Below are 12,640 nucleotides of genomic sequence, written 5' to 3' on the forward strand. Positions count from 1 at the left end.
GCGCCACGCTAAAGATTAGACAGGGACGACAAAATGAGATCTAAATCGGTTTACGGTTGCTTTCACTAATCAGGGCTTTTATGTACAGGCAAATAATGTCTTCTAATTGATTCGTACATCAGATGTAGAATAATAATAATACAGGTAAAATCTTTCCTCTCTCATAGTGTACAAATAACAACAGTCAGATAATGGATCTTCCTATGATAATATTCGCTTAGATTTATCAATTTAATGAAATTTCGATTCAGTTCTTGCGAACAGACGAACAATAATTGTGAAGTAGATAATCAATTGGCTTTATAACAAGTAATAGTAAATTATACCAAATAAAATTAATCTTCGATAAATCTTAAGTAATTTAAAACTAATGTATCATAAATGTATATCTTTCTTTTTTTATGTAATTATGCAAGTGTTCAGTCACCGACTTTATTCACCGATTTTTATATATGAGAAACGAAATTTACTTCATTTAATTTCGTATGTAACTGTTGTATGATTCTCAATTACATAAAATGTAAATGAAATACATGCAAATGAAATGACACAGTTAAAGCAAAATCTTATAATGTAAGTAAAACTTTTTTACTATATTCTATATGTATTTTTATATTTTTTGTGAATTTTATTATCACATAGTAAAAGATCGCTCGGCACTCCGTTTTATGCATTCGATGTTTCTAACAAATACGACAAATATGAGCCTAAAAACCATGCAGTGGGATAAAACGAAATATGGCGATAAGAAATTGATTCTCGTAACATCGTAGGGAGAAAGAATGATAATGATAGAAAACTAATTGAATTATAAGGAATAGCGCCTCTTAACATTTCTTTCCACAGCTTTACGATTGATGTGAAAATTAAAGGAATATAGAAGTTATAAATTTGCCAAAAAGCTTGCATGAGAGATGCAATTGAAACTAGTCTTGAAAATAAAGTTTCTGAGATAATCAAAGATCCTGTATTAATTCCATAACGTAAAATGTCAATATGTTTAATAAAATTTCAATCAGGGCAAATACTTTCCAAAAGAATATCGACTTCTTTTAAAATTCTGGAAAGTTGCAACCACATGTAATGATTTTAAGTGCGCATCGAGCGAGGGTTAAAGGGCGAAACAATTTTCGAGCAGCGTCCGATTTTTTTCGTTGTTTTCACAAAATGATGGATTCGCATAAACATTTACAGTTTAAATGCAAGCATTATCGTTTTCAAGTATCCGATCTTCGTCGTCAGTCATCGGTTTAGAAAGGTTAAATCGGTTGCACACGGTGTACGTGTGTCGTGATAGATGTATCGCGAGCTGCGTACCGTATGAATGTCATAATTTGTTTTAACGTTTCGTTCGTCGGCTTCATACGACAAATATCCTCGCCAAGATACATCAAATGAGCATCGCGATACTGCGTCATTGGTACACATGTCCATTAGTATTTAATTAATATCTATCATACGCGTATCGCGATATCTCTGTGTGAAACTGGTCTTAAGTTGGTGACCGTCCGTGTGCTTATCTTTCAGTTCTGTCCAACGCAGATGTTACGTTAGCCTTGTTTATCCAGTAGAAACCGTCTTCGACCGTGCGTAATTTTCTTTTTTCTTCGTCGAGCTATCGAGGGTGATCGAATGGCGTTTTCTTTTGTTTTTTTACGATCGATCCGCGAGTATGACGGGTGGAAACGTACATCGATCACTGATGCGCGAGATAGGAAGGCGTTTCTGCGCGTGTCGCTGCACCGTCGACATCTATTTACCGATACCTTCCTCGACAAAGAGTAATTGCTGGCTTTGCAGCCTCTTGTCCTGTCGTCAAAGGCTGCCGCCAGCCACGACCCGTGAATATTCTGATTTGCGTGCGTGAAAGCCTCCTGTACGACCGCACACATGTGCCACGCATAAATTTTCTGACGTGTGAATAACGCGAGTTTCGGTTATAACACCGCGTCGCGCCGGTGGAAAGTGGAATAGAGACTAGCCCGGTCCTGGCGTTTTTTTCCTCTTCTTTTTTCTCTATTCCATTTTTTTTTAACATTGTCGACTACAGATGAGTAATCGAGTGGTTGAATGTTCCGAGGGGCGACAATTTTGAAGAATGACCAGATAGAGATTTTTGTATTCAATCGAGGATCACATGGTATCAGACAACATCGTTTTGCAGATTTTACGTTCTATATGGAAATTTTTTATTTTCCTTTGACATCAGGATATTCGTTCTTTTCAGTGCAATTATGTGCACTCGTTCGGTGCATTGTACGATTAGATTGTGCGATTAGAATTAAATAGATATAGCATTTGGATGAGATATACCTACTCAAAAGTAGAGAAGGAAATTTTACGTAATACTTTTAAAATTACAGATATTAAATTTGCGTGTATTTTTTAATCATATATTATGTGGAAATTTTAAGAAAGTTTTAAGGTAACAATGATAAAATTTTCCACTCGTGTATAATCAGAGGAACTTACGCAATTTAGTAATTGCAGAAAACGACGAACTGTTACTTCTTTAGTAAGCACACAAAATTATAAGAATGTGCAGAATAGTTTGTATAGCTAAAATGAAAATAATGTTTTCACCTACTTCAATATCCTCTGCTTACTTAATCAAAGTCTATATATATATATTATACATATTACATCATATATATGTATAACATAATATAATATAATTATTCTTCGTATAAGCAATATTGTCTCGTAAAAAAGTGATCTAATGCTAAGGTTGATTCGCAAGAACCATTTTTCTCAATCTTTACCCAGTTCACTTGATGTCATAAATCCTCACCTAAAAAGTACACTCAGCTAAGCTTTGGCAAGTCATTCTCCATCCAGCAAGACAGATTGGAGTTTCCGTCGAAATATTAGCGTTGCAAATGAAATACATATATTCTACTTATACCCATGCAGAAACACCGTTGTTGTTCTATTTCTCCAATCGCATTTCACGATACCATGACACAATGCATGGATGCGGATTTTATTTCATAATAGGTTTCAACAACAGTACCGTCTCTAAACGATCATCGAACGAATACTTTTTCACTACGTCACTGTGTCGCGTTTCGCGCGAGAAATTCGTAACCTGCCTGGCTGTACGCGACCAATTACTTTCTTCTTCCGTCTTTTAGCATCCACCTCTCTATTTCGCATTTCAATGATTCTTTTCAATCCACAGCACGCATTCTACTATTTCTATCGTATCAACCTTTCTTCTCACGTTCACCAATCGTTCTCACATCATGTCACTTTCATTCCCCACTGCACCACTCTCCCTCTCTCTCTCTCTCTCTCTCTCTCTCTCTCTCTCTCTCTCTCTCTTACTCGTTCATGACGTTCGCCCGTTTCAACATTCAATCTCAATCTGTATCGTAAGTCTATAGTCATTTTCGCGATCATTTCCTCTCTCACTCGCTGTCCGGGCGTTTTAATCGTTCTTCCGGTTTTATCCCCTTTATCTTTACCCCTGCCCCTTCTTTCGAATCTCTGATCTTTCGGTCGACATTCTTCTCTTGCTCTAACTCTTTTTTTTATTATTAATGGTTTTTTTTTGGTTTAATTCGTTTTTGTTTCTTTTTGCACGATATCGTATTGCTCTCGTTATTTGAATTCTGGAAACGATACTGATACCCTCCGTTATGCTTGAACTGCAGAAGCCGGGACAGTCGGCCACGACGAGCGAGGCTCCGGGGATTGCCGCCCGATACGACTCTGCCAACACAATAACAACAAGGCCGCTTCACGAGTCTAATTTCTAGGCATCTATCTGGTTCGCTAGAGACTTGACTTAAGAGAAAATGGAATTTTGTACGCACGTTGTTTTTTTTTTACTTTTTTTTACTGTGTTTAAGGTCTCGTGCACTTTCTAAGGTTATTAGTGACCACAGCAAGAATTCTCAGCGGGACAGAACGTATTTATCGCAAGTAATATGAAACAACATCTTTCAGGAAATCTAGAATTTTTTGCCGGAGTCTTTTCTCGCACTTCGTTTCCTTAGCTCCTTGTGATCCCTTTCCCCCTTTTTTCTGGTTTCCCTTTTTTGCCTTCTTTAGTAAATCGTCCCCCAACCCTTGTTTTTCGTGTTTTCGCGTTTCTTATTAATGGATTAGCTTTGGCTCGAGGGATTAATATTATGCGATGACGAAGGAACACGGAAATGAAAGTAAATAATAGGAGTTTGTTAGCTTAAACTGGCTTCTCGCAGTTTGTTCGAAAAATTCAGACGTTGGTCCGATTTTTTTTTTAGCTTTCGGTGTTCTGACGTATGGCGGAAGATATTTTAGGATAGAAAACAATGGTAGGGGGTAGATGATATATTAAGAAAAGTTGGGAAACTTCTGGCGTACTCTAATTTATAATATTATAGTATACAGTTGATGATGTGTGAATAATAATTATATTAAACAATTTTATGTTAATTAATGATCCATAAGTTTCTTGCTCGTTATTCAAGGTGTTAAATAATATGAGAGGCTAGAAACGAAAGAATAAATATTTGATGACTTCTACTCAAATCTTATTGTCTTTCATCTATCAATTTGATGATCTGCAACTTCACCTGCAATAACATGGCTAGAATTTATTTCTATTTATTATTTCTAGAAATCTCATTCAATTTTCTAAATCTTTCTCTACCAAAATAAAAAGAAAAGAAGTAATATTTATTAACATATCCCAGCAGTTAAACAAAAATAATGTAAAATATGTAATTATAGAAAAACAGGAATAAATCTAAACTCTTGTCACTTTACTTTAGTCATACATGCAACAAAATTTCAAATTCATTTAAATAATGAATCAGAGAATATTTTTCTTTTTCCAAAGTATGCCTTTGGTTCTAACCTAACTATTATGTATTGTTTTAAAAACAAATATTCAAAAAAGAGTACCTAGTGCGTAATATCTAAAAAAAAAAAAAAAAAAAAAAAAACAAAAGAAAAATTGGAAGGATCAAGGAAAGGATGGCAAGGCGAAGTTAAATCGTAGAAAAAGATGTTCGAATATCTTATTGGATTACTCTAACCGGATTTGTTCGACGCAAGCATCTTGCTTCTAATTCAATTCCATGTCTACTAAACTGTCTGTATGATAATTGATTTGTAAGACGTGTTAAGACGTGTACTTAAATAGGATTCATGTTGAATACGGAGTTAAAGATTGAAGGATGATCGCTAGTAGTTTAGAATGTGACAACTGCGAAGATTAATCATGTTATAATTAAGTGGTGACTCTAAATAATGGAATAATCTGACATAGAACGTGTTCAGTGTCACATGATAGTAGTGATGCATCAAATTTGTTTATACTGCTTGAAATACCTGGTCTGGTTTCAATTTTGTCTTGTCAACAAAGTGTACCTATATGCCACAGTGTAAAATCTAGTAAATATATGCACTGTTCGGTTAATGTACGGATTTGCATAAAATTTTAACAAAAGTATCGGCTAAGTATAAAAATGTATATTAGTAAGTAAATGTATTCATTTGCTAGACAATTAGTATTTGTATACATTGTCCTATAAATATATATATAATTCAGTAGAATACATTTACAAAATTAATCCTTTCACGTTCTGTGTATGTTGTCAAGTACAGTGTTATTCTCACATCTTAAATTTATCAGATACCTTATTACACCGTAAAAGTGTTGTTTAACATTTCAACAAATTTTTCACTGATTCGTATTCATTAATTGTACGTAAAAATGGAATAACGAAGTTTATTGTTTGGAACAATCGGTTTCTGATGCATTGCTCGACTTTTAAAGATTCCACTTCTCACGCCTAATCACGAGCTGACACTTAGGAAAGCCTTAGAAATGTACAAGGAGATGCTTGCATCATAAGTGTTCGCATATTCATGAATTTCTTGTTAATGCTATTACTACGTTCGAATTTTACTCGTGAGATTTCGCGGTAATGGATCCCGAGAGATATTCTGAGGAATCTTGACAATATTTTGAGAGCAAATAGTGCACTCTGCGACGGAAAACGACACATGAGCGTATGCAATATCCAGCTATCAGCAACTTCGTTGAAACTCTATTATGTCATGTGCCCAAAGTAGTAGTAGTCTTAACATCTCATGGCGGTGACGTCAACTGGGTCTACTTTAGATCTTCATCCCTTCTTTATGAAATGAAGTTCGCTCACGTATCGAGATGCTATGTATCGATCATCTATGTATCGATCGTTATTACATAAAATTGTTAATTTCTTTTTTTAGTATTTATGCTACTGTAATATTGTACCTATTATCTATAATTTGCACTTCCGCGATATGCAATTTCGTTGTTTCTTCTTTTCTATACACGTTACTTTCAAATATTAGGAAAAAGAAGAAAAAAGAATGAAGGTGTTGATTTAACATTTAAACATACTCAGCTGATTATTATCAGCTGATTATCATTTAAACATACTGAGCTGATGTTAAGTGTTCGAATATTCACATGGCTTGAGTATCGATTATCGCTAGAGAGATTTCAGATATTTTTAAGATTTATATTACGACAAAACATTTTTGTATCTTTGCAATTTACATATATTTTCATAGTTTATATTTGACTTAATATGTGTCTTCATCTCATGTATATTAAAAAAAAGCATAGAAAATTAATGTTGATTGTTCAAACAACTCAAGTTGATTCCTACGGCATTTGCAAATAAAACATAAATAACCGTGGCGGTTATACATTATTCTTACCTCGTTTACAATTTTCATTTGTTATCGATATTAATAAATATTATATGATAGTAATCGTGATAATTATCTTGTTCAATAAAACATTATTATTGTACAGAGTTGAAAAATGTCATTGCATGGTAAAATATTCCAGAAATATCTCATTGAAGTGCAAATAAAATAAGAACAAACTAGCAGAATTTCGTGTTGTTTGCGTTCAATTATCCAAAGCATAAATTTGCCTTCTGTCGGCGTAACGATATCCCTTTTATTCAACTTTTCTTCTTTTCAACATCGCAATTCTCGAATTCTGTTATTCCTGGACGGGATGCAAATTAGACATTTGATGCTATCACCTTTATTCGGTCAAATTTATACGCGCGAGGTAATTCGATTTTCCTGTTTCATTCTTTTCCTTTTTTTTTTTTTTTGCACTCACTGCTAACTACGCTTTACACCGAAACGTTTGAGGGCAATTAATGGAAAATTCGAACACGTGACGTTATTAGACTACCTTTTCGTTATCGGATTTATCGACGAAGCAATTTCGATCGAGCCGAACGAACAGTTGCGGAAAATAGAAAGACAAAATAGAAAATAGAAGTAGGAATCGGTAGGTAAATTTGCTTTTCCCATATTCATCAATTCTACCTGATTATTCGAGTTTATTCGAGCTTGTTTGCCTGTGTACGGTTTCAAAGAAGCTTACTACCGAGCTCGAGCAAATATATTTCGAAAAGTGTCGTTCGATTTCTGCCCACTTCGTTGATTATTCCGCTGAAATCAGGTCTCTGCCCAAATAATATTTGCCATCGTCGATTATCAATTGGAATTTTTAATATTTGAACTGCCACAGGCAAAAACGATTAACTCCGCATTAAAAAATCTTTTAAATTTTAGCACTTGATCGATACTTATCTTCTATGATTTCATTAACTTCTTGTACTTTTTGTTTTGTGAGGATAACACGGTGGCTGACTAAATGACTAAATTTTTTAGAATGATTAATCGATACCAAATAAGATAAATTTCATAGACTAATAAATTTTTAGGAATGTGAATGACTTGTATAACATTATCGGAAAAATGTTCGTAAATGTAATATTTTTTAAAGACTTAAATGCTATGATGTCAAAATATATGAAGTTCGCGTGGCAGTCAATATGTTAACCAATTTAACAGATAAGCGGCTCAATTACTTCAGGCGACATGCATTATCGAGTTTGTTTTTACGGCGACAATCCTAATCACAGAAAAGAAGAAACGAGAAATTTTAAATGGATAGAACGTTTGCTATATGGAATAAATGAATTTTGAAGAATCGTTATTTTCTTTATAGGAGTAAAAAATTTTTGCCTCTCGGTCGTTGTTTTTCTATTTTATAAATATGCTAATTTGAAAATATAGTTTTACATAGGAATTGTTGAATAATGGATATACTGGTTTAGCGTCGTTTATAAAATTGGAATTTCTAACGATGCGACCTGATATAATTTGAACGATAGTAATTCACACAACTAAACAACGATGTAATGGAAAAGTTATTGACGAATCAGTGAAAAGAAAGTACTGTTTTATATTTTGCAAACAGGAATATTTTTCTATTTTTTTACGTAAGTGCCCCCAATTTAATCAGAAGCATCTGCTTTTGACTAAATCTATCTTCAATTGATTAACCAAAATTTCTTTATGTACCAGTTGTGATAACTATCTTAATAACTCCAATCAGTATTGACTAAAAATTCTGCCCTACAATTTACAATACTTAGTGAATAATCTGTAATATCTTACTACGGTTATTTCATGATTACTTCTCATTTTGAATGACTTTTAGCTGAATGCTTATAGCGATCGTGCGCCAGGTTACTCTACAACTAGGTATATACAAATTCAATTTAATTCATATGTGACCCAATTCAAATTTTCCGTGAGTTAATTCCCGCTTTTAAGTTGCCTACCGACAAAAATTCATTTATACCCAAAATTATTATTTCCTAATATTAAAGTATTTTTTGATACAGCTTTTCTTTAATAAAGTTCTTTATCCTCCGCAATTTCGAAACCTATATTTTTTCTTCGCCAAATATAAAAAGGGCCAATCTAGTAAATCAGACCAGCAATCTATATAAATCAACGACGCGGCGACATTCCATTCTCTCTCAAGTCTCAAGCGTCGATGGGTGAAATCTAGTTAGAGGTGGCCGCGCCCTGTGTGGCGAACACTCGACGAGTTACCATCTAACCGGCGAGCAAACGGACAACGACAAATTACAGAAAAAGAGCCAAAAGAACCAAGAATAAAAATAGAATAGACGAAAAGGAAGAAAAAAGAAAAACGGAAAAATCTAAGAAAATGAAAAGTAAAGGAAGAGCGTGTAGTCGTAGAGACATATCACTCACTCGGCGTTGGTTTCCGGTGTGGGTAGGTCGCCGATCGTGGTGAGGGTGAGTGTGGACCAGTACAGCGAGCCAAGATATTTTCTGGTCAGGGTCGCATACTCCCCTGGCCTGTACGGGTACACCCAGTCACCTTGGAATCCTTCCGCTTCGCTGAGCAAGTAGTAAAAGCAGCCGAACCAGTGCGCCAGTATCAGCAATATATGTATGAGATTCAGCACACGCCACAAATTCGGATAAACTGTCCGCGACTCGACCATATAGTAATAATTGTACACACGGTAGATCTTGAGGAACCTCGGAAACCTGAGCATCGGATTACTACCCAGGTTCACCTGAAGTAGATCGAGCGGCACCAACGCTAGCAAGTCCAAAATGAACGACTTGGACTTGAGATAATGACCGGCCAGTTTCTTGCTGTTGTACACCATTAATCCTTGCTCGAGGTAACCAGTACGAAACTGCACAGCCACATCCAAAAAGAACACAAGATCCGTGAAACCATCGCATGCGAGCCACATGACTGGCGACACAGCCTGTAGTTCCGGTAGACTTTGTCTCACAATCAATGTCCACAGATTGTAAAGAACACAGCCGGATAGTAGCATCAGCCAGTAATAATAAAAGTTCTCGTCCGGATTGACCACGGTCCTCGGTGGTTTCTGAGGTCTCCGTGGCCGTCGTCGACGACGTCCACTCGAATCCTTGTCGTCGGCAGCGTCGCCCTCTCCCTCTCCTGTGTCCAACGTCTCTTGACTTTCCGGGATCTGTCTGGTGGAGAATCGCTTGAGAAACGAATCCTCGCGTTTCAACGGTGGCTTCTTCTGGATCGTCGAGATGGCTGACGAGAGCTGCACCGTGGTCCGCAGCTTCATCCACCGTTGGTTGCTCTTTGTTCTGCGAACAGACAGAAGAATAGATCGCCAGTGAGGGACGAAACGGGAGCTACGAGGTTCAGGCCGATGACCCAGATCGCAGAGAATCGGGTCGAAGCTACGGTTCCAAATGGGAGATCGCAGAGATTAGAAGTTCTGTGCTTACCTAGAGACGCCGTTCGATATTTATCGAGGAGCTTGGAACTTTTTGACGTAGAGTATGATTTTGTCTTTTTCTAGGAAGAAATTAAGAGGTTTCACGAAGGGATTTTAGATAAATTTCTTTCAGTGCTTGGCCTGTAAATCGGCAAATATTTCGTGTTCTTACCTTTAACACTTATTGACGTGTTATCAGCATCTGTATAATTAGAAGCTATTTATATAGTCATGAATAATTTCTTCGTATGTGTTGAAAGCGGAAATAAGAAATATTCTATAACTCGTAAATAAAGTACTAAAATAGATATGTTTTAAGTAAGGTATCGCTAGATATATACACATATATCATGGCAGGAAATGATATTATTTGATAAAAGTCAATTGCAAAAAGGATAATTACAATGCATGGGTCAAGATACGATATTCGAGAATTTATACGTTTAAATTACTTAGTGAATGAAAACTGTGGTAACATGTTATACAGGCTATGCGTTAAACATTATTCACTTTCGATAAAACCTCTTTGTTCAAGCGATTCTATTATTATCGCAAGGCGATTACAACCGACTATATACTTTTTATGCAATACGACCATCGAGACAATATAATCAGTAACGTAGGAGAATTTCATGTGTAAAATCCTTTGTATTAACGTAAAATATCGTGGCCCATCAGAAACAATTAAACTCGTCTCTGTAAAGCGGAACATTTCAACGCGTACGGAATAAAATGGTTAACTACGATTTAGCTACGTGACTGGCGCCATTAATTGCCAATTTAATCGCTTGAAAGAATAATGCATCCTGGTGTCACTAAGTTGTTTATCTTTCGCGTTACCATTAAATACGTTTCCAACGAAAGAATTTTCTTTCTTGAATGTGATAAATTTCGGTTACGCTCGAACAATCTGACCCGTATAGAAACAGGGACGTTACAAATTTTCCAAGTTTGTATCATTTCCAAATTAGAGTATCATAAGTAACGTCGTATAGTTCCCAATATTTGAGGATTGAGGATATAACAGAATATCAGAAAAATAAGAAAATTTTGTTTTTAGAAAAGTTGTAAAAGTTGTAAATTTTGGCTAAAAAGAAGTAGTTTGTTGGAAAAAGTCTATAAGTATATAGTATGGAATATTTAAAAATTGTTTGAGATTATCGAAAAAGTAAAGAGATAGAGGTTCATGCTAAAAGCGAAGACACGAAAATTAATAATTAATATTGATTGTTGTTGTTGATATTGGCCGTTAATAGAAAGATAATTCTCCTCGGAAATATCATCCAGATTTCTAAAATTGATAATAATAAATTTTATAATATCAGGAAAAAGAAAGCTAAGAATAAATTCAACGTTATTCGTATATTTATTTATTTGTTATTTCTTTAACGAAAAGTCTCTAAAAATATTTAGTCTAAAAAAATCAATTTGTGTTAATCATCGTTCGATGTTTTGCATTACGTGTAAATAAATAACTTTACACACGATATTGTTCACACGGTTAACTTAAACTTCTACTAATGCAGATACGAAGAGAAACACATACCGCAATTAAAAAGAAGAGAAGCTTGAGAGTCTAGAACGTTTTAGGAAAAGTAATCTTTACGTTATCTTATCGTTTCTTTTAAGCTGAATAATTACCATTCGTATTACATACTTGTTTCTCATAATCTCAAACACAGGAAAGGAACTTACGTCCGCACTTTTTAAGCGGTTTATTTAATATACGCGATAAAACACAGACAAACGAGTATCGTGGCGCTGTTCCTAAGGAGTTGTAAGTCCTAAGCTCTCGGGAGGATTTATGGGTGTTTTTGCGCGACGGAGCGATTTTGAATGTCACTAACCGCGAATCGAGGCAAACTGTCTTTAATTAAAATGGTCAGCTTTTTGCAAATGATTTCTTTTTCTTTGTCTCTTAAAAATACGCAACCAAACAACTAACCGAGCACAGTCGTGATTAGTTATCGTGTCGGTCATACAAAGAAGAAATAAAAATGAAAAAATTGCAACGCGTGTTACAGAATTAAAAAACAGATAAGCCAAAACGATTCTAGCAAAAAAGAAGAAAGGAAATCGGAAAGAAAAAGAAAACAACCGTTATCACACTTTTGATAAAACGCATTCAATGCGTTTTATATTGGTGAACCCCGTGCAAAGTCGCTGCGAAAACCGATAAAAATGAACAAAAGTACGATGTGCCACGTCTCTTGAATCGTTTGGCTCGTTCTCAAAGCTCCATAGAATATTTCTTGCAAAACCCATGCATCATTCGTGACGCAAGACCTCTTTGCTAAGGAGCATATCTCTTCGAAACATCTCGTTCCACACATTTTTGCTATGGATATAATAAATATATATATATATATGTTTACGTATTTCTATAGTTGTTGCAAGCAGACAGATTAATTCTACTTGCGTTCCATTCGACAAAAAATCCATTGAAACGAAAGAAACACACCATTGCAGAACGACCACGCCGATTCCTTTTATTTATATTGACTTTCTTTCTTTCGATTTTTTCAGTT

At 35.2% G+C, this 12,640-nt stretch overlaps 1 protein-coding gene across 7 annotated transcripts in view; it reads right to left on the reverse strand.

Annotated features, from left to right (window-relative positions):
- Nucleotides 1-12,640, reverse strand: part of LOC126915316 (potassium voltage-gated channel subfamily H member 5-like) — a 207,306-nt gene that overhangs the window by 47,058 nt on the left and 147,608 nt on the right. For 6 of the 7 annotated variants that reach the window (XM_050719883.1, XM_050719884.1, XM_050719889.1 and 3 more), the window contains 2 exons: nucleotides 9,085-9,978; nucleotides 3,634-3,714 (listed from right to left, as the gene is read on the reverse strand). In XM_050719883.1, coding sequence (XP_050575840.1) covers nucleotides 3,634-3,714; nucleotides 9,085-9,978 — 975 coding nt within the window. The remainder of the gene's footprint in view (nucleotides 1-3,633; nucleotides 3,715-9,084; nucleotides 9,979-12,640) is intronic. The other variant, XM_050719885.1, reaches the window with a different exon arrangement.

This window comes from Bombus affinis, chromosome 4 (genome assembly GCF_024516045.1).
Source record: "Bombus affinis isolate iyBomAffi1 chromosome 4, iyBomAffi1.2, whole genome shotgun sequence".
Classification (NCBI taxonomy): domain Eukaryota; kingdom Metazoa; phylum Arthropoda; class Insecta; order Hymenoptera; family Apidae; genus Bombus; species Bombus affinis.